The 27,709-nt window shown below is 44.8% G+C and overlaps 1 protein-coding gene across 1 annotated transcript; it reads right to left on the minus strand.

Annotated features, from left to right (window-relative positions):
- Positions 1 to 272: 272 nt before the first annotated feature.
- Positions 273 to 21,034, minus strand: ADAT1 (adenosine deaminase tRNA specific 1). The gene is made up of 9 exons (XM_030819051.1): positions 20,851 to 21,034; positions 20,487 to 20,555; positions 18,827 to 18,881; positions 17,380 to 17,510; positions 12,496 to 13,111; positions 9,100 to 9,245; positions 8,481 to 8,580; positions 3,386 to 3,472; positions 273 to 619 (listed from the first exon to the last, which is right to left on the minus strand). Exons 1-9 carry the CDS (start codon positions 21,017 to 21,019, stop codon positions 487 to 489), a joined length of 1,506 nt encoding a protein of 501 aa, XP_030674911.1. The 5' UTR covers positions 21,020 to 21,034; the 3' UTR covers positions 273 to 486.
- Between the last annotated feature and the right edge of the window lie 6,675 nt (positions 21,035 to 27,709).

Raw genomic sequence — 27,709 nt, forward strand, 5'->3', positions numbered from 1 at the left:
AGTCTGAGGCACAGAGCAGGATCACTGAAGAATGGGAAAAGAATGGCTCCCTGGAGAAAGAAAGGCTGGGAATACAAAATATATGTTCGCTATGCTAGGCAAAGCTGTAAAACTTGCAGAGTGTCAAACATCATTTAAGCTCAATAAATACATGCTGAATCAACGTAGGAACCCATAAAACAGAGCTGCTGCAGAGTACTTTGAAAGCATCACGTTCCAAACTCTGATTTCATATTTTAGAGAAGCAATAAAACACAATGGAAGTCAGATAGTGAGGTCATTAGTGAGATGCCATTTTAGCAGAGAGCTACTTCAATCAAGTATAGCCTGCTCTAAGTTCCAGATGCCATCTGTATTACACAACAGAGATGCAATGCTCAGAAAGAATGTTCCCTGATTTAACTACCAAAAAAGCTAAGACTTGTCCTGCGTGGAGGAAGGCAGTTCAGGATGAAGGGTCCTGCTACCAGAGCAAACATTTCCTTCTCACTTGAACTGGTGATAATCTGGTGGGTTTCTGATCCAGGATCCAAACGCCTGCTTCCGGAGTGTGCTCCAGGCTTCCTGGTAAGAGGACGCAGCCTCCTTGTACTCCTGGTAGGTATCCAGCTTCTGCACCCTAATGCACACAGGCCACCAAATACACAGGTTCTCACTGAATAGCCCACCCTGGGGGCCACCAGACACCTGAGCAAGCAACTGGACAGACTTGTAATGAGAGACTTAGGAAGAGAAGGAGTTCAGTATGCTTTTGTGAAAGTTGATCATACAAACTACATTATTCTTGTCATACTCAACTAAAACAGAGTTGAGAAGCCGGGGTGAAAAACACTCAGGGCGCATAACATTGCTCCAAGAATGCACTCTCTGCAAGCCTGGCTGCTAAAACTGCCTGCCAGTTTTATCTAACAGCTACTGAACCAACCTGCTGCAGACTTTAAGAATAGTTTTACCCAATGCCATCACTTGGCAGCTCCTCACAACTTTACTCACGCTAATGAACCTTCTTGAACAGTATGTTACATTTCTTTTTTGAAAAATAAAACCTCTAACCTTCCCTTTGTTCTTCAGACATATTGAAGACCACCCAGTCTGTATGTCTTGAATTTCTTGTATCCCAAATAAGACATTAAATTTAGAGATTTGTCTTTACATTTTTATTTTGACTTTTGACACTTTCCTAGAGCAACTCTGTCTCCTTTGTAGGGAATTCACGAGAAAGCAACATGAATTAAAACAGTTAAGAATGAACAGAATTCTAGGTTTCTATGGTCCCAGTGGAATCAGATAAAATAAAAATAACTGTCTACATTTTTGGTTTAAAAGTTTTCTAGGCCAGGCATGGTGGCTCACACCTGTAATCCCAGCACTTTGGGAGGCTGAAGCGGGCGGATCACCTGAGGTCAGGAGTTTGAGACCAGCCTGGCCAACATGGTGAAACCCCATCTCTACTAAAAATATAAAATTAGCCAGGCGTGGTGGCGGGCACCTGTAGTCCCAGCTACCTGGGAGGCTGAGGTAGGAGAATCACTTGAACCCAGGAAGCGGAGGTTCCTATAAGCTAAGATTGGACCACTGTACTACACAGCCTGGGCAACAGAGCGAGACACTGTATCAAAAAAAAAAAAAAAAAAAAAAAGAAACTACCAGTTATCAAAACCCTACTACAAACCAGGCTCTTGGTCACATGCAACACTTCCCTTAATTGTCTCAGCTACCCTATCTCAAAAACAAACAAACATACATGCCAGGCGGTGGCTCACGCCTGTAATCCTGGCACTTTGGGAGGCTGAGGCGGGTGGATCGCCTGAGGTTAGTAGTTCAAGACCAGCCTGGTCAACATGGTGAAACCCCGTCCCTACTAAAAATACAAAAAATTAGCCAGGCATGGTGGCGGGTGCCTGTAATCCCAGCTACTCTGGAGACTGAGGCAGGAAAATCACTTGAACCTCGGAGGCGGAGGCTGCAGTGAGCTGAAGTTGCGCCACTGCACTCCAGCCTGGTTAACAGGAGCAAAACTCCGTCTTAGAAGTATCTCCTCACCTAAATTCAGTTTTGACATACACAATATATGGAAACCATCAGATTTGACATATAGAATATATGGAAACCCAAGAAAGAAGCCAACTGACCACAGATGCATCACTTCAGTATGCGCGATGGCGATGCCTCTTCATATAGAAGTTTCTAGCTACTCCTTAGTTTCCCCACTGTCATATAATGAAGGATTCATTTGGTCTTTGTCACCAGTTCCTGGGAGCCTCTAAGCTTTGGAGTTTCTGGAAGTGTCTTTGTACTGCATGGTAGATCCCTCTGATCACACGTGAGTTTATGTTTAACCAGGTGACTCATGGTGGGCCCCCGAGATAGTTTCTGCATGATATTGGCCATGCCGGAAAGACCAACCATATAGAAAATTAGGGCTCTGAGACACATGATTTCAGTTTGAACTCTTGGGAGAGGAGGGGGTTGGAGATTAAGTTCAATCACATCATGTGGCCAATAATTCAATCAATCATAATAGCTAATGAAACTCCAACAAAAACTTTGGACACTGATGTCTGAGTGAGATTCCTGGTTGGTGATGTGCAGCAATGTGCTGGGAAGGTGATGTGTCCTGAGGACATGGAAGCTCTGCCTTTGGGACCCTCTCATATCTTACCCTATATCTCTCTCCTTTTAGCTAGTACTGATCTGTAGCCTTCATAATAAAACTTTAATGGCAACTATAGTGCTTTTCTCAGTTCTGAGAGATGTTCTGGTGAATGACCGAACATGAGGGGGAGTGGAGACACTCAAATTTGTAGCCAGTTGGTCAGAAGTATGCGTGGTTTGGGGCTTTCCTTAACTTGTGGTAGTTGTCTGAAACGAAGACAGTTTTGTGGGAACTGTGTCCTACACCTGTGAAACTTCACCTAACTCTAGGTGGTCACTGTCAGAATGTTACTGCACCCACCTACTTGTTCCCAAGAGTGGTTTTAAAGTTCTTTGAAATTTTGTTTGAAGAGCAATTTAAGTCATGGAGCTGCAAGTTCAAAAGGAAAAGAGAAGTAACAATTGTAACAGAATATATTGCTCTTAGAGCACTCCCATTTCCACAGCAATCTCCATCCAGGGGTGGAATCAAAGGAGGGCCTAGAATGGCCAAGCCCCAGTTCTATCCTTAGTTTTTTATAACTCTCTACCACCAAACTACCCATCCTCTGCATCTCAGATCATGCACGTATCTGCAAATAGGGCTATGGGGAAAGAAGAACTTGTGGTCAACAGTAAGTGCCATTGGCTTGCTGAACCACCACTCCTGCCAAAGCTTCTTGCTACTCACAAGCCAGAATCAAAACAGTTGTCTTCCTAAATATGAGAAAACATAGGTCAACAGCATCACCTGAGGGAGTGTGGCCACTTGTCCCTTGCAATTCTGCTTAGCAGCTTCTGGAATGATCTGAAGAGTTCCACTTTGCTGATTTGGGATCTGTTTGGAAAAAGAAGGCAAAGATGATTTATTAAGTGTTTAGTATGTTCCAAGCCCCTATCAAAGATGCCAGGCTTCATGTGGTTTTTAGGTTTGAAGGTGCCAGAGCCCCTCGTTTTCACTTGTACTTGGTGAGGAGAAAATCCAGACCTGGATGTCTGATTAGGTTGACGTACAAAAATGAGTCTAACCTTAAGAAATGTCATCAGCAATGGGATCATTAAAGTGACAAGCCCAAACGGGTACCCTGAGGTGCAATTACGAAATTTTGCCCCACGATATCTGTAAGACACTTCTGGCTAAATCCTTTCAAGGGAGCTGGCCCCTATGGGTTTACAAGAAATGGAAAACTTTGTTTCAAACACTTGAGTGCTGTTACCTGTGTGAACTGTCATTATAAAATCCACTTGGACGAGCCACCTAAGGCAGAATCCCTGGACTCCTGCCATGGGCATCACAGGCCTTTGGAGACCAAGCGTTTGCTCCTAAACAACAAAATTCTGGGTGGAGGTCATGGTTTGGAATACTTAAGGAAGTGAGTGTTGACTCTTTATGAGCCCACCCACAACTTCGTGGTTGCCTTCCTTTCCCTCATGTATACAATTCATGAGCAGCATCTAGAAATTGGGAAATGCTGTATGTACCAACAATGTGCAGTCTCACTTTTACACACCACACTCTGCATCATCCTAGCAGACCGCACCCTCAGCTTGGACACAGTGACCATCACTGCTACATGTAAAGTAGGGAATTATGGAGTCTGCACAAAATCTCCCTCACCTGGCTGGAAACTAGCCTACTTCAGGAATTGCTGCTTAAAGGGGAACCCTGAGCCCTCAGACACTGCTCTCCCAAGGCCTTAGCTGGAGTGGCTGCTGGCACTCAGGAAGATGAGGCCACTTTAGCATGAAAACAATGCAAAAATTAATGGAACTCTCATGAACAAATTAAAGAAAAACAATATTATTAGGGATGGCCAGACACAGTGGCTCATGCCTGTAATCCCAGCAGTTTGGGAGGCTGAGGTGAGTGAGCAGATCACCTGAGGTCAGGAGTTTGAGACCAGCCTGGCTAACATGGTGAAACCCCATCTCTACTAAAAATACAAAAACTAGGTGGGAGGGGTGGCGCATGCCTGTAATCCCAGCTACTCAGGGGGCTGAAGCACGAGAATCACTTGAACCCAGGAGGCGGAGGTTGCAGTGAGCAGAGACTGTGCCAGTGCCCTCCAGCCTGGGTGACAGAGTGAGATTCTGTCTCAAAAAAAAAAAAAAAAAAAGAAAAAAATACACACACACACATACATATATATAATTATGGGGAAAATATATGCAAAGAAAGCATTTAGTAGAATTCAACATCTTTTGATTAAAAACCTTTTGGCAAACTAGGACTCGGGAAGAGTACTTAAATTTATAAAGGGCAACTATAAAAAACCTATAGCAAATATATGTCCTTAAAATCAGGAATAGGACAAGGGGTACTTGCTATCACAGCTTTTATTCAACATTATACAGAATGTTCTGGCCAGCAGGACAGAAGAGAGAAGTGAAAAACAAAAACCAAGTCATCATCTGCAGATGATTTTGATATTGTCAGTTCTAGTCAACACAGTAAGAGAAATAAAAGGAACAGAAGACTGGGAAGAAACACTACAGCTGACCCTTGGACAACACAGGTTTGAACTGTGTGGGTCCACTTACACATAGATTTTCTTTTGCCTCTGCAACCCCTGAGATAGCAAGACCAAACCCTCTTTTTCATCTCCTCCTCCTTAGCCTACTCAACATGAAGATGATGAGGATAAAGACCTTTATCATGATCCACTTCCACTTAATGAATAAATATATTTTCTATTCCTTATGATTTTTTCTCTTTTTTGTTTTTGAAATGGAGTCTCATTCTGTGGCCCAGGCTGGAGTGCAATGCCGTGATCTTGGCTCACTGCAACCTTTGCCTCCTATGTTCAACCAATTCTCCTGCCTTGGCCTCCCAAGTAGCTGGGATTACAGGCACATACCACCACGCCTGGCTAATTTTTATATTTTTAGTAGAGACAGGGTTTCGCCATGGCCAGACTGGTCTTGAACTCCTGACCTCAGGTAATCTGCCTGCCTCAGCCTCCCAGAGTGCTGGGATTACAGATGTGAGCCACAGCACCTGGCCTATTCCTTATGATTTTCTTAATAATATTCTCTTTTTTAATTTTGCTTTACTGTAAGAATACGTATATAATACACATAACATACATAATATGTGTTAATTGTTTATGTCAAGGCTTCTGGTCAACAATAGCCTTGATGTTTTTGGAGAACCCAAAGTTATATGCAGATTTTTGACTGCAAGGGGGGTTGGCACCACTAACACCCACATTGTTCAAAAGTCAGCTGTATTTGTATATGATGATCGACATTTAAAAAATCCCAAAGGAGGCTGGGTGTGGTGGCTTATATCTGTAATCCCAGCACTTTAGGAGGCTGAGGCGGGTGGATCACCTGAGGTCAGGAGTTCAAGATCAGCCTGCCCAACACGGCAAAATCCCATCTCTACTAAAAATACAAAAAATTAGCTGGGTGAGATGGCAGGCGCCTGTAATCCCAGCTACTGGGGAGGCTGAGGCAGGAGAACTGCTTGAACCTGGGAGGCAGAAGTTGTGGTGAGCCAAGATCGCACCACTGTACTCCAGCCTGGGTGGTAAGAGTGAAACTCTGTCTCAAAACAAACAAACAAACAAAAATCCCCAAATCCTAAAAGAATTCCCAGACAAATTAGTAGAATTATTATTCTTTTGGGTTTTTGTTGTTGCTGTTGTTTGTTTTTTAGAGATTGGGGGGGGGTGTCTCATTTTGTTGCCCAGGCTGGTCTCGAACTCCTGGCTTCAAGCAATCCTCCACCTCAGCCTCCCAAAGTGTTGGGATTATAGGAGTAGAATTATTATTCTAGTGATAACGGTAAGGTTAGTGTTTTTATCTAGCAACCAACAGTAATTGCCACAAAGAGGAACAAAAGCTTAATTTCAACAGTAATAACCAGAAAATGTGACAAAAAGCTACGTAAAATAGCATCTGTGATAGCCAAACTCCAGAATGGTCCCCAGTGATTCTTGCCTCCTGGTATTCATGCCCCTTAGCAATCCCCTCCCATACTTAATAGGGCTGATCTGAATAACCATTAAGATATTATAGACTCTGGCTTCTGAGGCTAGGTCATAAAAGACACTGTGGCTTCTGCTTTGCTCTCTTGGATTGCCTGTTCTGCGGGGAGCCAGCCACTGGGTCGTGAAGCTGAATACTCTGGCAGCCTTGTGGAGAGGCCCTTGTTATAAGGAACTGAAGCCTCCTGCCAACAGCTGACACTGACCTGTCAGCCATGCAAGGGAACCATTTTGGAACTGGATCCTTGAGCCCCAGTCAAGTCTTCAGATGACTGTAGCCCTGGCTGCCATAATGGACTGCAATTTCATAAATTGCTGAGCCACAATTACTTAGCTAAGCTCCTCCTCAATTCCAGACCCACATAAACCATGTGAAATAATAAATGTATATTGTTGTTTTAAGCTGTTATTTTGGGGGTAATCTGTTATATAGAAACAGATAACTAATATACATTCAAGGAATAAATCTAATACAAGATGTGAAACATTTATATAAAGTAAGCTATAAAACTTACTGAAATATATGTAAGAAGACCTCAATAAGTGAACACTCAAAAACTACCAGTTATAGGCAGCACACGGTGGCTCACGCCTGTAATTCCAGCACTTTGGGAGGCCGAGGTGGGCAGATCACAAGGTCAGGAATTCAAGACCAGCCTGGCCAACATCGTGAAACCCTGTCTCAACTAAAAATGCAAAAAAAATTAGCTGGGTGTGGTGGTGGGCATCTGTAGTCCCAGCTACTTGGGAGGCTGTAGAGAGATAAATGGCTAATAAGTACATAAAAAGATGCTCAACACTGTTTGTCATTAGGGAAATGTAAATGCAAATCAAAACTGTAATGAGGCCGGGTGAGATGGCTCTCACCTGTAATCCCAGCATTTTGGGAGGCTGAGGCGGGTGGATCACTTGAGGTCAGCAGTTTGAGACAAGCCTGGCCAACAGGCAAAACTCCTCTCTACTAAAAATACAAGAATTAGCCTGTGTGGTAGTACATGCCTACAGTCCCAGCTACTAGGGAGGCTGAGGCAGGAGAATCACTTGAACCCTGGGGGCGGAGGTTGCAGTGAGCCAAGATTATGCCACTGCACTCCAGCCCAGGTGACAGAGCAAGACTCTATCTCAAAAAAAAAAAAAAAAAAAGAAAAAGACTGTAATGAGATACCATTTCATACCCACTAGAATGACTACAATAAAAAAGGCAGTAACAAGTACTGTAAAGGATTCAGGGTAATTGGAACTCTCATACATTGCTGGTAGAACGTAAAATGGTACAGCTGCTATGGAAAATAGTTTAGCAGTTCCTCAAAAAGTTAAACATAACAATTACCATATGACCCAGTAATACTACTCCTAGGTACACCCAAGAAAATTGAAAACTTATGGCCATGCAAAAAGTGGTACATGAAATGTTCATAGTTCTGCACAGCAGCACTATTCACAATAGCCAAAGAGTGAAACAACCCAAACGTCCATTCATGAATGAATGGCAAACAAAATGTGGTACATCCACACAATGGGATATTATTCAAGTCATGAATAGTAATGAAGTACTGATACAGCTACCTCACGATGTACCTCCAAAACACTATGCTAAGTGAAAGAAGCCAGATACAAAACATCATACGCTGTAGGATTCCAATGATAGAAAATGTCCAGACTAGACAAATCCACAGAGATAGGAAGTAAATTAAGTAAATCAGAGGTTTCCAAGGGTTGAGGAGAGGGTGGGATAGGTAGTTACTACTAATGGGTATGGTTGTTCTTTTTGGGGTAATAAAAATGTTCTAGAATTAGATAGTGGTAGAGTGTGAGTTCACAGCCACCATCTCCTCCTGTCCTAATATGCTGTACCTTGCCTGAAGGCTTCCAATTGTTTTCTTTGTTGTTCCCTGTGGAAAGCCATTGGCAGTAACATCCAAAGGCTGCTCAGGAACTGCACTCCAGCTGATGGCTATGAAAAGATAAGATTCTAGGGTTAAAACTGTTCAATTTCTTGTGAAAGTCAGAAGTATTTAATAAAAATATCTCTCTGACTCTACAGACCCATGAGAGCTGATTATGATGTCACAGAGAATGACTGTTACTGGGATGCTTGGCCTCCAGGGTACAGTAGTCTAAGTGGTTCATAATTCATTATTATTATGATAGCTAACAATCACTGAGCATTTATTATTTGCTGGGCACACAGGAAATGCATTAAACAGAATTTCTCACTGAATCTTCCCAATAACCCTGATAAATGATATTCTTCTAATCTGAAGACAAAGAAACTGAGGCCAAGGGAGGGTAAATAACACGCCAGGGGTCACAACAGCCTAAACCTGACCCAGTATGGGTGTCTCTAAAGCCCGCACTACTGGCCACTAGAGTGGTGAACTGCCTTCCTAGGCTGGGAGGATGCAGACCCTCCAGGGCCACTCTCAGTCAGGGGAGCAGTTACTCCAGGGCAGGTCTAACCCGGATCTCTTACCTGCCCCACAAGGAACAAGTCGACCTGGGCTGTCAGCCCTTTTTGCCTGCACTGCACAGCGGCTCTGTTCAAATAGTAAATCTGACTGCAGTATTTTTAGTTCTTGAACTCCGAAGCCTTTTGGTAAAGCAGATACATTCTGACACCTAAATGTAAGGGAAAATGCATTCAGTTTAGGTGCATGCCTAGAGAAAACAGTATCTGGGACTGTGGCTCACATCGTCACCCCTGAGCCTTAGCAGGTGTGGGGATTTGTTTATTTATTTGGGCAGACAGTGTTCCAGAATAGAATCAAGATTGTAAGAACCTCATGGCTGGAAGAAGATCCTTCTCCCTCAGTCTGCAGGGATAACTAAGAATCAAGTCAACATCCTTCAGGGATGTAACACCAAACTCCATTCCTGATATAGGCTTTGAGAAACTTGAAAACTTTAAGCAGAAACATTAATGTGTTAGCACCTGCTTCCTAGGGAATCCTTCAAACACACCAAAACCCAAAATTATCCTATAATATAAAAGCTTCATTTTTTTCTCTTGTATGTTTGAACAAACTAGATGCCAACATGATGCCGGTCTAGAATGAAGCAGATAGCAACTGCAAGTACCAGAATAGGAAAAACAGAAAACATCCCGGGCACAGTGCCTAGGGTTGGCTTTAAAAAAAAAAAAAAAAAAAAAAAAAAAATCTTTATAGGGATATAGTTCACATACCATAAAATATGCTCATTTAAAGTAGATAATTCAATTGTTTTTAGTATATTCATAGGACTGCACCACCATCACGGTAATGTAATTTAAGGAACTTTCATCACCCCAAAAAGAAACCTCGTACCTATTAGCATTCACTCTCTGGTAACCACTTAAACTTTTTGTTTTTTTGAGATAGGGTCTCTGTTGCTCAGACTGGAGTGCAGTCGCATGACCTCGGCTCACTGCAACTTCTGCCCCCTGGTCTCAAGCGATCCTCCCACCTCCGCCTCCCAAGCAGCTGAGACTATAGGCATGCACCACCATGTCCGACTAATTTTTAAATTTTTTGTAGAGATGGGGTTTTGCCATATTACCCGGGCTGGTCTTAAACTCCTTGGCTCAAGCGATCCTCCCACTCCAGCCTCCCAAAGTGCTGGCATTACAGGCATGAGCCACAGCACCTAGCCTGTGGTAACTACTAAGCTATTATCTGTCTTTATGGATTTGCCTCTTCTAGATATTTCACATAAATAAAATTATACAACATGTGATTTCTTTCACTTAGCAGTATGTGTTCAAGTTCATCCAGGCTGCAGCATGTAACAGTACTTCAGTCCTTTTTATGGCTGAATCATAGTCCATTGTATGGATATATGACATTTGATTCATCCATTCATCCCCTAATGGACTTTTGTCTTTTTGTCTATCATGAATAATGCTGTTGTGAATATTTATGTACAGGTTTTTGTTATATACATATATACTTTTTTTTTTTTTTTTTGGAGACAGGGTCTCACTCTGTTGTCTAGGATGGAGTGCAGTGGTGAAATCTCAGTTCACTGCAGCCTCAACTTCCCATGGCTCTGGTGATCCTCCCACATCAGCTCCCCATGCAGATGGGACTACAAGTGTGTGCCACCATGCCTGGCTAAATTTTGTATTTTTTGTAGAGACAGGGTTTCCTCATGTTGCCCAGGCTGGTCTTGAACTCCTGGACTCAAGCAATCTGCCTGACTTGACCTCCCAAGATGCTAGGATTATAGGCATGAGCTACTGTACCTGGCCTACCGGTGTGAATGTATGTTTTCATTTATTTTGGGTTGTACCTAGCAGTGGAATTGCTGGACCATACCTTGAGGCTTCACATTTGATATGGACCTACGAGTCTTGCCCTGGCCATGGCTTTGCCCTGCCCTCATTTACTACAGCATTGAGTTTGGCTGCCTCCTTTAGGGAGACCACACTTGAGTGGTCATCCTTTGACTTTTAACTTTAAAAAAAATAAAACTAATGTTTAGGGCTGGGTGAGATGGCTCACACCTATAATCCCAACACTTTGGCAGGCCAAGGTGGGAGAATTACTTAAGGCCAGGAGTTCAAGACCAGCCTGGGTAACCCAACAACACCCCGTCTCTACAAAAAAAATTTAAAAATCAGCCAAGTGTGGTGGCTTGTGCCTGTAATCTTAACTATTCAGAAGGTTGAGGCAGGAGGACCACTTGACCTCAGGAATTGGAGGCTGTAGTAAACTATGATTGTACCACTGCACTCCAGCCTGGGTGAGACCCAGTGAAACCTTGTCACTACAAAAACATTTTGAAAACCCCAAACTAATGTTAAGGGTTAAAAAAACATATATAATGGCAATGTATGTACACTGTAGAAAAATTAGAAAATATAGTAAAAACAAAGAAGAAAAAAACCACTCATAATACAACTCAGAGATTATTAATAATACCTTGGCACTCATCCTCTTACAATTTTTCTTATGTGTGGATGTACTTTAAGACCAAAACTGGCTTTTTATCTTCTAAACTGTTCTTTAAACACTATGAACATGTTTCCACATTAAATATTCATCAATATTATTATTATTTCATTTGAGACAGGGTCTGTCACCCAGGCTGGTGTGCAGTGGAATGATCTTGGTTCACTGCAGCCTCAATCTTCCCAGGGTCAGGTGATCCTCCTGCCTCAGCTCCCCTATTCTAGGACTACAGGTACGTGCCACATCTGGCTAGTTTTTGTATTTTTTGTAAAGACGGGGTTTCCCCATGTTACCTAGGCTGGTCTAGAACTTCTGCGCTCAAGCAATCCGCCCCCCTCGACCTCCCAAAGTGTCGGGATTACAGTCATGAGCCACCATGCCCAGCTATTCATCAATATTAACGACAAAGAAAACACTTAATTTCCTATTACTGGGGATTTCAGTTGTTTACTTTTTCTTTTTAAAAAAAATTATTAGCCAGGCTCAGTGGCTCACACCTGTAATCCCAGCACTTTGGGAGGCCGAGTCAAATGGATCACCTGAGGTCAGGAGTTTGAGACCAGCCTGACCAACATGGTGAAACCCCGTCTCTACTAAAAATACAAAAATTAGCCAGGCGTGGTGGCACATGCCTGTAGTCCTAGCTACTCATGAAGCTGAGGCAGGAGAATCGCTTGAACCCAGGAGGCGGAGGCTGCAGTGAGCCCAGAGCTCGCCATTGCACCTCAGCCTCGGTGACAAAGCAAGAATCCATCTCAAAAAAACAAAAAAAAATTATATACAAAGCTAAATGTTCAAATACTTTATTTCCTTAAGACAAATTCCTGGAAGTGGAACTGCTGGATCAAAAGGTATGGAGATTCTTAATGCTCTTAGGCCTTACTCTCAGACTGCCTCTTGGAATGACTGTTCCAATTGAGCCCTCCCTACCCTCTCACCTTCCAATCAGTGCTCTCTGCATGGCTTCCTGGCTATATGGGCACTTCCCAATGACCACAGCTGACAGGTAGATGGGCTCTTCTAGGAAGTGCATCAACAGTGCCCCTTGGCATCCAAGGACGTTCCATCGGGCCATCTTGTCACTGCAGGACATGGAGCGTGTTCTGTCTCCACGGCCTGGCTTCACTCGGAGCAGCCCCACCTGGTGAAAAGCAGCACCAGGCTTCCCGGAGTCTCCAGCTTCTCCAGGTATACACTTGGCTCCAGTTCTATAAACGTCTATCACTTTGGCACTACCAGGGGCTATTCTGGTGACAGCAGCCAGTCCCCCTACAGTGAGATCACAGCGGTTGCCTGGTGAGATTGGGCCACTTTTCTGCTTGCCAAAACTCTGATGGCGAGCTGCTCCGTTGGTGACCTCCCCAGCCGCAGTCCCAGGCTCAAGTCTCATCTTTTTGGTTACAGGACTGTCAGGGTCTTCACATTTTCTTTCATTTCCAGGAGCTTCCAGGTTACTACTGGCTTCTACTGATGAGCTGTTGGCCCAATTTCTGAAGACAGGACAGCAAGGCTGATCTTCAAACTCAAGCATCGGAATGATGGAGGCATCCCCACCTGCAGAGAATGAACCCACTTGAACAAACGGTTCTCAAGTGAGGTCCCTGGACCAGCCACAATGGGATCTCTTGGGAATTCATCAGAAATGCAAACTCTTGGGACCCACAGTAGACCTGCTGAATCAGAAACTTTGGAGGCAGAACCCAGCAGTGTGTTTTTAACAAGCTCTCCAGGTGATTCTGATGCAAGCTCAAGTTTGAGAACTACTGACTTCATCTATTCTCCCAGCTGACCTGAGATGAGTTAAGAGCACATGCACACAATTCCCTAATAAGAATCCTCTGGGGCTCTTGTTGAAGACTCTATCCTGGACCCAGTGAGTTGGAATTTCTGGAGAAGGGTATGCAAAACGGAATATTTTAACAAAGATCTGAGCTAATTTTTATCACTAGGAAGTTTTGGAAACACGGGTTTAGGCCAGGGTTTCTCAACCACTGTACTAATGACATTTTTTTGAGATGCAGTCTGCTCTGTCGCCCAGGATGGAGTGCAGTGGTGTGATCTCGGCTCAGTGCAATCTCTGCCTCCTGGGTTCAAGTGATTCTCCTGCCTCAGCCTCCTGAGTAGCTGGGATTACATGCGCACATCACCATGCCTGGCTAATTTTTGTATTTTTAGTAGAGACGAGGCTTCACCATGTTGGCCAGGCTGGTCTTGACCTCAAGTGACTCCTGACCTCAAGCAATCCACCCACCTTGGCCTCCCAAAGTGCTGGGATTATAGGTGTGAGCCAGTGTGCCAGGCCACTAATGACACTTTGGACTGTATCACTCTTTGCTGTGGGGGCTGTCCTGTACATTATAGAATATTTAGCAGCATACCTGGTCTCTACCTACTAAATGCCAACAGCACTACCAGTCCCAGTATGAAAATAAATAATGTCTCCAGATGTTGCGAAAAGTCTCCTGGGGAGCAAAACTTTCCAAACTGAGAACCACTGGCTTAGAATGAACAAGGTTTCCCAAGTGCATTTTGTGGAATGCTATTTGCTAAGATGCTTTGGAAAACAAAAGTGGGTGGTTTATCTCATAAAGAAATTTGGCAGGCAGGGCGCGGTGGCTCATGCCTGTAATCCCAGTACTTTGGGAGGCCGAGGTGGGCGGATCACGAGGTGAGGAGTTCGAGACCAGCCTGGCCAATATGGGGAAACCCTGTCTCTACTAAGGATACAAAAATTAGCTGGGCGTGGTGGCATGCACCTGTAGTCCCAGCTACTGGGGAGGCTGAGGCAGAACAACCACTTGAACCCGGGAGGTGGAGGTTGCAGTGAGCCAAGATTGCACAACTGCACTCCAGCCTGGGTGACAGAGGGAGATTCCATCTCAAAAAAAAAGGAAAAGAAATTTGGCAACTATTGCTCAAAATTTCCCCATCTTGGAGATTTTATGATGCATGGCCCCACAGTAAGACTCTAAAGTAAATTACATCCCCAGTCTAAACCAATGTTTCCAAAATTTCCAGTGTTTCCTCTGGCTGGTTTAGAGATTTCTGACCTCCTCTGTCCTTATAGGAAACAGAAGAAAACTAGAGGTCGTAAGAACCACAGCTCTCCCTTGAGAAGGGAAAGATTTCTTCAAACACTAACCTGATGAGTGTTGCTTTTCTAAAGTGTATAAATAATACATCTGTAATCTTTACAACTCAAGAGTGAGAAAGGCAAGAGATACAGAAGTGGGAATATATCTGGAGAGGTTGGCTGGCTGACTTCCAGAGACCTCACAAGGTCACAGTGACTTTGGAGAACTCACCAGGGTCCATCTCCCACTCTGCAGGCTTGGAAATTGGATCTTGACAGAATGCTTGAAAGCAAGAGCCTGACTCATGCTAATAAAACTCATAAGTAAGAGCCTGAAGTAGCTAACCCAGCCAACAAATCATTAATTACTCATAGGATGTAAATGCCAAGGGAGCCAGAGAGTTACATTCTCTAGGTAATGTTCTTTCTCTCTGCAGACAAACCATGGGAGGACATCACATTTTAAAAGATTACCAGCAAAATTTCCAGAGGATTTTTAAGATGAACAGAAGGTTGCTAACTTTTTATTCCATCAAGGAAGATCTTCAAAAATCTCAATTACCGGCCAGGCGCAGTGGTTCATGCCTGTAATCCCAGCACTTTGGGAGGCCGAGGCGGGCGAATCACTTGAGGTCAGGAGTTTGAGACCAGCCTGGCCAACGTGGTGAAACCCTGTTTCTACTAAAAATACAAAAAAATTAGCCGGACGTGGTGGCGCATGCCTATATTCCCACCTACTCGGGAGGCCAAGGCAGGAGAATCGCCTGAACCCGGGAGGGGGAGATTGCAATGAGCCGAGATTGAGAAAAAAAAAAAAAAATTTCAATTACCATCACTTAAAAAAACTCTCATATCCTTTAAAATGAAAGAAATTAGTTTTGCAAAATTCACTACATAGTCTTAAGCTTTCTTGTTTTTTTTCAGGGACTGTTCTCACAGATCAGTAGCTGTTTGTTGACCACTGACTTAAGGAGTTTGATAAGGGCATAATCAAACTCCGTAAGTGTCCAGTATTTTGGCTTCCCTGGGCCACATTGGAAGAATAAAAATTGTCTTGGGCCACACACAAAATACACGAACACAAACGATCATTGATGAGCTAAAAAAAAAAAAAAAAAAAAAAAAAAAATCGCAAGAAAAATCTCATAATGTTTTAAGAAAGCTTAAGAATTTGTCTTGGGCCACATTCAAAGCCGTCCTGGTCTGCATGTAGCCAGGCAGGCCGTGGGTTAGACAAGTTTGGATTAGGCCATCAGGCTGTGATCCTCAGATGTTTCTCTCTCCACATTAAGGCTATACCTGTCACTGGGATCACCCCGGTCCTAGCTACTCAATGTGTGGTCTATGGACCCACACTGCTGGCATGTCTTGGGAGTTGGCTAGAAATGCAGAACCTCAGGCCCCACTCCAGACCTAATGAATCTGAATCTGCACGTTCTCCAAGAGATTCGTGTGCATATTACAGCTTGAGAGGAGCTGAGCTGATTAGGAAACATCCTTGGGGCCTTGGACTAGGGCCCTTACAGCTAAGAATAGAGCAAGGATGAGTGCTGCCTACCTGTCATTTTTCTGGGCTTTGACTCTTAAACTCTTCTCATACTCTTTCTTTCTTCTCTCTCTTTTTTTTTTTCCTTTTTTTTTTTTGACTCAGTCTTGCCCTGTCATCCAGGCTGGAGGGCAATGGCGCAATCTCGGCTCACTGCAACCTCTGCCTCCCGGGTTCAAATGATTCTCCTGCCTCAGCCTCCCGAGTAGCTGGCATTACAGGCAAGCACCACCATGCCCAGCTAATTTTGTATATTTAGTAGAGATGGGGTTTCTCCATGTTGGTCAGGCTGGTCTGGAACTCTCGACCTCAGGTGATCCGCCCGCGTCGGACTCCCAAAGTTCCGGGATTACAGGTGTGAGCCACCGTGCCTGGCCTCATTCTTTCTTAAGCTATATCTATATTTTCAATTTGAGTTATGACCAGATCTAGACAGCTATTCTATTTCTTCATTAGTGATTTCTTATCTCTGCTCTAATTGCATGTGTTAGTTTTAAAGCTTAAAAGTTTTAAAGTTTAATCTTATATCCTTATTTCAAAGATTTTATGGTGAGAAAATTTTGCTGCCATCCTGAGTTGTTATCCACAAAAGGTGGAAGTTATTTTCAATTTTTAAGAAAGAAAAACAAAAGATAGAAACGACGCCCCCCTCACCCCAGGCTAGGTCTTCCTGTCTTATGCACCTGAACATACCCTTATAACCCACCAAAATTTACCCTAACTAACCATGACTATCTACATTCCCTAAAAGACTACGAAGGTAGGCAATATGCTAGTCTTACTCATTTCTGTATACTCAGTATGTCATATTGTGCCTGACAAATAGTAGAAAGTATTTGTTCAATGACTGAATGAATGAAATGAGTTTCAGGATAAGTTACTATAGGACTTCTAAGCCCCATGTTGGCTTCACATCTTGTGAGGTTTCAGCCTTACGCTCCTAATCCTGATTCTGAAAATTGACTAATAGTATGAGTGAGACTCTATACCCCTTGCCTCTGTCTTCTCTTTAGATAAAATCTTTAGAAGTGATTAGGTACACTGGCCTGTCTTAAAAAGGCACTGTCACTACTTGTGGCTACTTGTGACTACCTGTGGCTACTTTAGCCATTAGTGCTTTTTAGGAAAAAACCTATCTATGGATAACACAAAGATAAGGAAGTAGGCCATGTAACATTAATCCAAAGGCTTGAATATACTTACATGGTGTATGGCTGGAGAAAAACACAAAAATGAGGTCTCGTCTAAGTTTCCACACTCCTTTTTGAGTTCCTGGGACAAAGATGCTATCCTCTTTCAGGGCGGCTGCCAACTGGAGTTGGTGGAGAAGGTACCTAAGGATTGCAAGATGTTACTAGGATGAACAACCAATCTCTGTGTTAAGGGGAAAGCCTCTGGTTGGGTGATAACTAAGACAGCTTACTGTAGACTAATGGGACTGGTAGTGATGCGGAATTATGAGAATGCTCTAGACCAGTGATTCTCAAAGTGCGGTCCCTGCACCAGCAGCATCAGCATCACCTGGAAATTTGTTAACGTCCAATTTCAGCTGGCCTCGGTGGCTCATATCTGTAACCCCAGCCACTTCGGAGACTGAGGCAGGAAGACTGCTTAAACCCAGGAGTTTGAGGCTGTAGTGAGCTATGATTCTGCCGCTGTACTTCAGCTTGGGTGACAGAGTGAGATTCTATTTTTTTTTCTTTTCTTTTTTTTTTTTAGAAAAATAAAAAAGAAAAGAAGAAACCCAATTTCTGAGGTTCCACCCTAGATATGCTGCATCAGAATCTCTGTGGTGGGCTCAGCAATCTGGGTTTTAACAAGCCTTCTAGGTTCTTCTGATGCACAATCAAGTTTGAGTACCACTAGTCCAGGCCAGGCACGTGACTCATGCCTATAAATCCGGCACTTTAGGAGGCTGATGCAGGAGGATCGTTTGAGCCCCAGGAATCCAAGACCAGCCTGAGTAGCATAGTGACACCCTGCCTTTAAAAAAAAAAAAAAAAAAAAAAAACCAGGAAAAGTTAGCTGGGTGTGGTGGCATGCGCCTGTAATCCTAGCTATTCAGGAGGCTGAGGTGGGAGGCTTGCTTGAGTCCCAGGAGGCCAAGGCTGCAATGAGCTGAGATCACATCACTGCACTCTAGCCTAGGTGACAGAGCAAGACCCTGTGTCAAAAAAAAAAAAAAAAAAAAGAGAGAGAGAACCACTCGTCTAGACCACATTGCTACTCGAAGTGTAGTTTACAGACTAATATCATCTGTATTACCTAGGAGCTTATTAGAAATGTAAATTCTGGGCGAGGTGCAGTGGCTCATGACTGTAATCCCAGCACTTTGGGAGGCTGAGGCATGTGGATAACGAGGTCAGGAGTTCAAGACCAGCCTGGCCAGCATGGTGAAACCCCATCTCTACCAAAAATACAAAAAATTAGTTGAGCATGATGGCATGGGCCTGTAGTCTCAGCTACTTGGGAGGCTGAGGCAGGAGAACTGCTTGAACCCAGCAGGTGGAGGTTGCAGTGAGCTGAGATCATGCCACTGCACTTCAGCCTGGGCAACAGAGCAAGACTCCACCTCAAAAAAAAAAAAAAAGTAAATTCCGGGACTCCCACCCCAGTCCTGCTGAACCATACTCTGGGGATGTGGCTTTACCTTTGGAAACTCCTTCTGGCTATGACCTCAGCATGGCTATCATTGAGGATGTCTCCTGTGGCAAAGATAGGACACCAGGTGAAGACACATGGAAGCTGGAGAGGGTCTGGTTTCTAGAAGCAGAACACAGCAATCCCACCAGCACCCAGGATGGCCGTGTAGTTCCTGGAGAGCTTTGCCAGAAGGTACCACAATCATGAATAACAATGCATTAGGTGCAGGGTTTCTCAACCCAGCACTGTAGACATTTTGGGCCAGAAAATTTTTTGTTGTGGGGGGTCTATCCCATACACTGTAGACTGTTTTTTAGTAGTATTCCTGGCCTCTACCCATGAGATGACACTAGCACCCCTCCCTCAGTTGTGACAACTAAAAATGTCTCCAGACATTGCCAAATGTCCTCTGGGGTGCAAATCACCCCCAGTTGAGAAACACTAATTTATAGAAAAACCTCATTCGGAGAACAAGGGTCCAGATCTTTTGTACAGAGGTATCCTACTTGTGTTCATGGTGATACAATTCCATCTAATCCAATCCACAGTGATCCTGGAACAGGTTCCTCATATACAGGAGGTTAAGGCAATGAGAATGGTGGAAGCCAACTCAAAGAGGAACCTTCTAGCTAGAAGAAGAGGTAAAGACCCCAGCTCTCGGCCTGGCATGCAGTGGCTCATGCCTGTAATCCCAGCACTTTGGGAGGCCAAGGCAGGAGGACAGCTTGAGGCTGGGAGTTTGAGACCAGCCTGGCCAACACAGTGAGACCAAATCTTTACAAAATAAAAATGAAAAAAATTAGCTGCACATAGTGGTGCACACCTGTAGTCCAGCTACTCAGGAACCTGAAGTGAGAGGATTACTTGAGCCCAGGAGTTCAAGGCTGCAGTGAGCTATGATGGTACTACTGTACTCCAGTGAGACCCTGTCTCTTAAAAAATAAACCAACGAAACAGACAAATAAAAACCCCCAAATCTCTAAGGAATTTTCATATTCTTGTTGAGGCTCAAAGCATCCTGTCATTCAAGATTGCTTACCAGGTGCGGTGGCTCACACTTTTAATCCCAGCACTTTGGGAGGCCAATGTGGGCAGATCACCTAAGGTCAGGAGTTCAAGACCAGCTTGGCCAGCATGGTGAAACCCCGTCTCTACAAAAATACAAAAATTAGCTGGGCATGATGGTGGGTGCCTGCTGAGGCAGGAGAATCGCTTAAACCCAGGAAGGGGAGGTTGCAGAGCAGTGAGTCGAGATCGCCCCATTGCACTCCAGCCTGGGTGACGGAGTGAGACTCCCAGTCAAAAAAAAAAAAAAAAAAAGATTGCTTTCTTGGGCTTCAGAAGCCACTCAAGCTACATCCTCTACCTGCTATAGAGACCCAAAGCCTTCCAGACCTAATGTGGAATAGCTAAGCCCAGGGACTCTGTGGTTTGAGCATGAAAATAATGGTTAACTTTCAGTTATTCGGAAAGCATGTTGCTAGACGCCTCCGCTTTGATGGTGGATTTCCATTCTCCAAGTGAGTACTGTCCTTCCAACTGGACTGACAGTCGGAAATAAATGCCATGCACCTCAACTGACATGGCCCCTCTTCCCTGACAAGGAGAGTAAAACATGGACACTGGTTTCAAGCTAAATCTTTGTTTAGATTCCCACCCGTGCTTACCGCTCTTCCTCATTTTGGACTGGCCTATGCATTTTGTTCCTGTTCCCATTGATACAACTTCTTTTGTCACTGTGGGAAAAAACAAATCGTGTGAGTTCTGAGAAACGGAATGTTCCCCGGTGTTCAGGTGTGATCAGTCTGTATACTCCCCCAGGGGATTCCCAGAGGCCCAATCAACCAAGGGCTGCGGTTCCAGCATGGCGGTCTCCCGCCATTAGAGGTACTGCGCCACCTAGCGGAGGACAAGCACACATGCCTAACATTGTAGTTCACACCCTATCCACGACTGTCCCCGCACGGTACAGCAATGCATAATTTTACCATCTCCCACAGTCAGGAGCGTGCCAAGGAGAAAAAGTCTCACCTTGCACCGGCTTATCAAGGGCGTCGCAGGCCTTGTCAGCTGGAGATTGTATCTTCACCACGGCTGCCAATAATGTCCACTGATGGTTTGGCTCGGGCTTCCCCTTCTTGGGCAGCCTGATCCCATAGTGTTCATAGCATAGCTGAGCAATTTCATCCGCGGTCCACATGGTCTGAGCTGGTGCTGAGACCTTGATCGAAAACCACAACCATCAGAAGTGCGGAAAGGAGAACCAGTGCACGATGCTACAGCCTCTCATATCCATGCTTCAAGTCTTTCAAATGGAGCAGACCGAGGTTTCCCTATCTGGAACTCTACGGATCATTTTCTCCTACTATCCCCCTGCCCCCTTTTCATCTTTAATGAAAGATCAAAGAAACCCCAAATTCTACCAATTCCCGAAATTACTGTTTCAAGTTTTTTTTAATGTTATATATCTGATACATTTTTAAGGAGTCTGCAGCCTCTACTCAACATTAAAGGACACGAGAAGGAAATGTCCTCACTACTCCAATTTTCATTGGAAACAGCACGTAAAGGGTTGCAGACTCACTTGCTTTGGGCAGACTCTCACTGTATAAGGTTTATCTTTCTGGATACATGTTCTTATCTGTCTTCTTTTTCTAGGTATTTTTTCTCTTCTTTCCCCTACAGCAGAGTGGTTCTCTACCGCCCTCTAGTAAACCCCCACTGAAGTGTTTCTCAGCAGTTACGTGTTCTCATAGAGCTCTACTTAAGGGTGTGGGCTTTGGATTCACCCTTTCTGGGTTCTAATTTTGGCTTTGCCACAAATTAACTGTGATGCTGAATAGACTACTTCATCTTGCTGTGTCTGTTTCCTCATCTGTCAAAATAGTGATAATAACAGTATCTAACCTATTTAGATTATTGTGAAGATTAAATAATACTTAGGGTTACTGTGAGGGTTAAATAAGTAATACTTATAAAAAGCAATTGCTACAATGTTGAGCATAATTAAGGTCAACTGTGATTACTATTACAAGAAATAACATTTGATGATTTTCCTGGTTAATTTGCCTTGAGCTACTTGGTGGTGGGGGTGAAAGGGGGAGAAGAAGAAAAAAACCATCAAGCAGATCCCTAGGATACTTTGCAGGGAAATCTCTCACTCTTGGCCCTCTCAATGCTCACTAGGCACATCCTGATCTCATTTGGACTCAATTATACAAAAAGCTTCTCAGTAGAAGATGAGCTTGTACGGTGATAGACATAGCTAAGCACTGTAAAACAAAACTAAAGGCCGGGCGCTGTGGCTCACCTGAGGTCAGGAGTTCGAGATCAGCCTGGCCAACGTGGTGAAACCCTGTCTCTACTGAAAATACAAAAAACTTAGCCGGGCGTGATGGCGCGTGCCTGTAGTCCCAGGTACTCGGGAAGCTGAGGCAGGAGAATCGCTTGAACCCCGGAGGCGGAGGTCGCAATGAGCCGAGATTGTGCCACTGCACTCCAGGCTGGGTGACAGAGCCAAACTCCCTCTCAAAAAAACAAAAAAGGCTTTACTGAGCTCCAGTGCACGCAGCTTTTGAAAGATAGTATTGCTATGAATCCCCTGCAGCGCAATGTGCAGGCTTGCTACTGTAGTGAATGATACTGGTAAATCAGACCACAGTGATTTAAAACAAAAATCTGCAGGAAGCGAGACACTGTGACTTGAAAGTCAGAGGGCCAGGGCAAGCCTTGTCAAGAAAAGAAAGCATGAGATCCTAGAATCCTCGTTTGGAAGGGACTCACCTCTCATTTCTAGGGAGGCATCACAAGGCGGTATAGTTTACAAAGACCACCTGGCCATCGACCTGAAATTAAACCAGAGGTGCAATTCACAAACCTCAATAGCCAAGGCAGGTAGAAGTTGTCAGAAGAAACAGTGACTCTCTTTAAGATGAAGCAGCCGAGAACGGCATCATCTCACTCAGGTAGTGCGTCTGAATGAGCATGCACAATTGCTGAAATGAATAAATGTTTTGCTACACTGGGTCCGTTATAATTCGAGCCTACACCCCCTCCTAGATCTTGAAAAACTTGAAGAACTTCTTAGCTGAAAATAACAGCTCAGCTAAACAGGCATTTATTTGCCCACAAGACCGCATCTCTGAACAGTTACAACAAGCTAAAAAACTGACGTCCTTTCCGAAGAAAAGGGTGCCAGGTGAGAAAAGGCTTTAGCGATGCTTGGAGGAAGGGACTCCTGCTTTACGCTGGCTCCCTTCCTAAATACTTCCGGAAGCAGAGCCCCTTCCCGGCCGTTGGAGAAGCCCGGGTGGGACCCCGAGTCGGCCAGTTGCAGGATAGGACGTGCCAGGCAAGGCACTGAAGCCGTGCAGTGGGAACAGCGTGAGCGCCTGACCCACTGGGTCTCGCGGCTGCCAGGCCAGAGGCCCCGCGCCCGCCCGCAGCAGGAGCTCTTCACGCGCCGGCTGCTGACAGTTCCAGGCGTGGAGCGCCTTCCAACGTGAAACGCGTCCCGGAAGATACGGTCCTCACAACCTCTTCCCTCAAAAACAGACTCCGTAAAGTTAGCCCGGATACACCTGCCCCGTCGCCCCACTGCCTCGCGAACGCTCCGCTCCCACCTTCAGGACACCCGCCTAGGAGGCACCGAGCTGAATCCGCCCGTAAGGCGGACGTGACGTCACAAAGCGCCGGTTCCTTCCGGCTCCCCCTCCCAGAGGCGCGCAGTGCACGCCGGGCCTTGTAGTTTTTCCGGGGAGTCGCTGCCAGGGCCGAGATTTCCGCGCTTCAAGTCCCGCAGCTCTGGCTGCGTCTTAGAGAGGCGTGAAACCGGATGATGCTCCCGCCTGTTGGCTTAGATATGCCTTGCAGCACTCGGATGAATTTCTTTTCTTTTTTTTTTTTTTTTTTTTTTGAGAGAGAGTCTCGCTGTTGCTCAGGCTGGAGTGTAAAGGCGCCATCTCGGCTCACTGCAACCTTCGCCTCCTGGTTCAAGCGATTCTCCTGACTATGCTGTATTTCTATCTGTAACATCACTGTCCAATAGATATATAATTCGAACCATATACGTAATTTAAAAATTTCCAGTAGCCTCATTAAAAAAGTCAAAATAGAAACAATCATATATTTTATTTAACCCATACATCCCAAATAGTATTATTTCAACATATAATCAAAAAATTTTTTGAGCTGGGGTCTCGCTTTGTCGCCCAGGCTGGAAGCGGCGCAATTTCGGCGCAGTGCAACCTCCGCCTCCCGGCTTCAAGCGATTCTCCTGCCTCAGCCTCCCAAGTAGCTGGGATTACAGGCGCCCGCCATCACACCCGGCTAATTTTTGTTATTTTTAGTAGAGACGGGATTTCGCCATGTTACCAGGCTGGTCTCAAACTCCTGACCTCAAGTGATCCGCCCGCCTCAACCTCCCAAGGTGCTGGGATTACAGGCGTGAGTCACGATGCCGGGGCTGTCTCTCTCTCTCTCTCGATATATATATATCTATATAGATATATATAGATATATTTTTTTTGAGACGGAGACTTGCTCTATCACCCAGGCTAGAGTGCAGTGGCGCAATCTCGGCTCACTGCAAGCTCCCCCTCCTGGGTTCACGCCATTCTCCTGCCTCAGCCTCCCGAGTAGCTGGAACTACAGGCACCCGCCACCACACCCGGCTAATTTTTTGTATTTTTAGTAGAGACGGGGTTTCACGATGTTAGCCAGGATGGTCTCGATCTCCTGACCTCGTGATCTGCCCACCTCGGCCTCCCAAAGTGTTGGATTACAGGCGTGAGCCACCGCGCCTGGCGGCCCAGTCTCAATATTTTAGAAAATACTTCTGCTTTTAATGTGAAGTTTAAGAAATCTGGTGTGTGTTACACTTAGAATACATCCCAATTTGCATCAGCCACATTTCAGATGCTGGATAGTCACATGTGGCTAGTGGCTACTGTAGTACAGTACGTAGTGGACAGAACAGGTCTAAAAACCTTTGGATTGCCAGGAATAATATAGCTGCCTGGATAGTTCAGGGGCCTTTGTCACCCAGTAACTGAATGCCTCTATTACTAAAAATGAAAGAATTCATTTTTCTTTGTTACCCCTCAAAAATTTATGCAACTTGCTCAATCCCATCCTTCTCTCTAGTTCATAGGTAATGGGCCATGGCCCTCCTCCAAGGCCAAAGACTTTGCTCCTCATTCCTCTCCAATATCTTTAATCTGCAACTGACTGCCTCTTCTGTCCTTAAAGAAATATTCCAGTGGGGGTAAGGGATATCAAAGACCTTCTTCTAGTGTTCTTTATCTCAGGGATTGGTATTACTAGTAATCTAGTTGCATAACTAAGAAGAGTCACCTTCCTTGTTATCTCCCTTCCCTTAATCCCCTTAGTGCAATCCATTACCAAGTCCTGTTGATCTTCCTTCCTATCTCTTGAATCCATCCATTTCTCTCCACTTCCATGCCAATATGCTAGTAAAAGCCACTATCGTATTCCTCTTGGATTGCTACATTCATCTCTGAACTTCCACCTTTTCTTAACTGCAATTCGTTTTCCACAGAGCAGCAAGACTAATCTTTTCAAACCACAAATCTGATGTCAGATTTGTGACTACTATACATTTATTGCTTAAGTAATACTTCAGTGAATGCCTTCTCAGTACTTTTTTTTTTGAGATGGAGTCTCACTCTGTTGCCCAGGCTGTAACGCAGTGGCACAATCTCGGCTCACTGCAACCTCTGCCTCCCAGGTTCAAGCAATTCTCCTACCTCAGCCTCCTGAGTAGCTGGGATTACAGGCACATGCCACAACACCCGGCAAATTTTTGTATTTTTGGTAGAGACGGTGTTTCACCATGTTGGTCAGTTTGGTCTTGAACTCCAGACCTCAAGTGCTGGCATTGCAGGCGTGAGCCACCATGCCCGACTGGCTTCCCAGTACTCTTAAAATACAGACAAAAATCCCATAGTAGTGCTCACAGTCCTGCATGGCCAGCCCCTTCCCGCCTCACCTGGTGCCGTATTTCTTTGGGCTTCTATACTCTCTCACTGGTCTCCATGTCCCTTCCTACCACAGGGCTTTTGCACTTGTTGCCATACCATGGAAAGCCTTCTTTCCTTCAGATCTAATGTCCTCAGAGAAACCTCCTCTAACTAGGTCCATGTCCATTATAGTTTCTCAATACCCCATGGACCTCTCCTTCAAACCATTTACCTGAGCTGCCATTTTATACAATTTTGGAGGGTGATTTATTACATATCTATTTTCTTTACAAGTGTAGATGCTTGATGAAGTTTGGGACCATGCCTGTTTCTGCTCACCGCAGCAGAGCAGTTAGCAAATTGTGAGCCTGCAACTGTTTGAAGAAGAAATGCGGACTTTATAACCCTTCTGTCCCTTCTAGCTTTCACACTCTTGGTCATTTTTCCTGCCAGCCCCACATACAAGTTGTCTACTGCTGCCTCAGTTCCTATCCCCAGCCTTCTTAAGACCAGACAGCTGGTTTCTGCCTCCATCCTTCCATTAAGCCACTCTGTAAAGTTACTCGTGACATCATCAATCCTTGTAGCCTTTTTCAATTGTCTGCACTGACAGTATTACCTGAAACCTAGTCCCTTACCTGGCCTTGACCTTCCACCACCTCCCTTGGTGAGATGATTATCTCTCGTTTTAGTTACCACTCCCTTTCTGAGGATGTGCCATCTGCAAATGTTTCTTCTGAAATGCCACCTGGTCATGTACTGCTTAAACACCAGCAGGGGTGAGGATGTTCCATATTGCCTGAGGTAGTTCATTTACGTAATTCTGAATGCTTAGGTTGCTTTACCAGCTACAGAAACAGAAACCTGCTCTGTCAAAGGAGACTGGCTGCTCCCAAACTGGGATGCTTGCAGAGGTTTTGCTGAGGTGCAGAAGGTAAAGTCTTCTGTCATGTGAAAAAAGGTCTTCCCAGCTGTCTCCGTGTCAGGAAACGGGCTCCACTTTCACGGCAGGCTCTCAGCCACACCCTTGTCACATTCTTAGCTCTACTGAATGGAGCTGAAAATAATGACAAAACTTCAGATTCATTACTCAACATTCTGCTATTTCCATCTGGCTAACAGGCATGTCAAATTTAACATGTCCGAAACCAAACTTCCAACCTTCCCTCTGAAACCTGCACTTCCTGTTTTTTCCATCTCAGTAGAGGGCAACTTTCTTCCAGCTGTTCAGGCCCAAAACCTTGAAATCATTTTTGGCTTCTTTTTCTCACAACCCACATTCGATCACCAAATTCTTCTGCCCTCAGGAACACAGGCAAAGTACAACCACTTGTAACCATTTCCACTGCTCCATGCACGTCCCAGCCACTGTCTCCTCAGCCCATGATGACTGCTCAGCTGGTCTCCCTTCATTGCTCTTGCCCTCCACACAGAAACTAGAATAATCCTTGAAAAACACTCCTCTGCTCAAAATCCTTCCATGGTATCTCATCTCCCTCAGCAAACACATACTTTTCTGAGTGGCTTCCAGGGGCCTGCGTGATCTGGCCCCTCACTGACCTTCACTCATCCCTGTCCAGTCACACCAGACCCTCTGCCATTCCTCAAAAACATGGTCCTTTAGTCTGAATGGCCTTTTCCCACAGACCTCCCCAGCTCAGTCTCCAGAACTCTACTGAAATGCCTAGCAGAGGTCTTCCTGACCACCATAAAGTAGCACTATTCCCTCCACCTCTAAAATAGCACCCCTGTCCCCTTACCCTGCTCCATTTTCCTCCTTAGTATATACCACCACCGGAAAGAACATCTATTTACTTGTTTTTTGTTTGTCTACTTCTTCTCCCTACCCCAAAGAAAGAATACAATTTCCACAAAAGCAGGAACTTAGCTTTTGTTCACTGCTGTGTCCC

Source organism: Nomascus leucogenys, chromosome 2 (assembly GCF_006542625.1).
Source record: "Nomascus leucogenys isolate Asia chromosome 2, Asia_NLE_v1, whole genome shotgun sequence".
NCBI lineage: Eukaryota > Metazoa > Chordata > Mammalia > Primates > Hylobatidae > Nomascus > Nomascus leucogenys.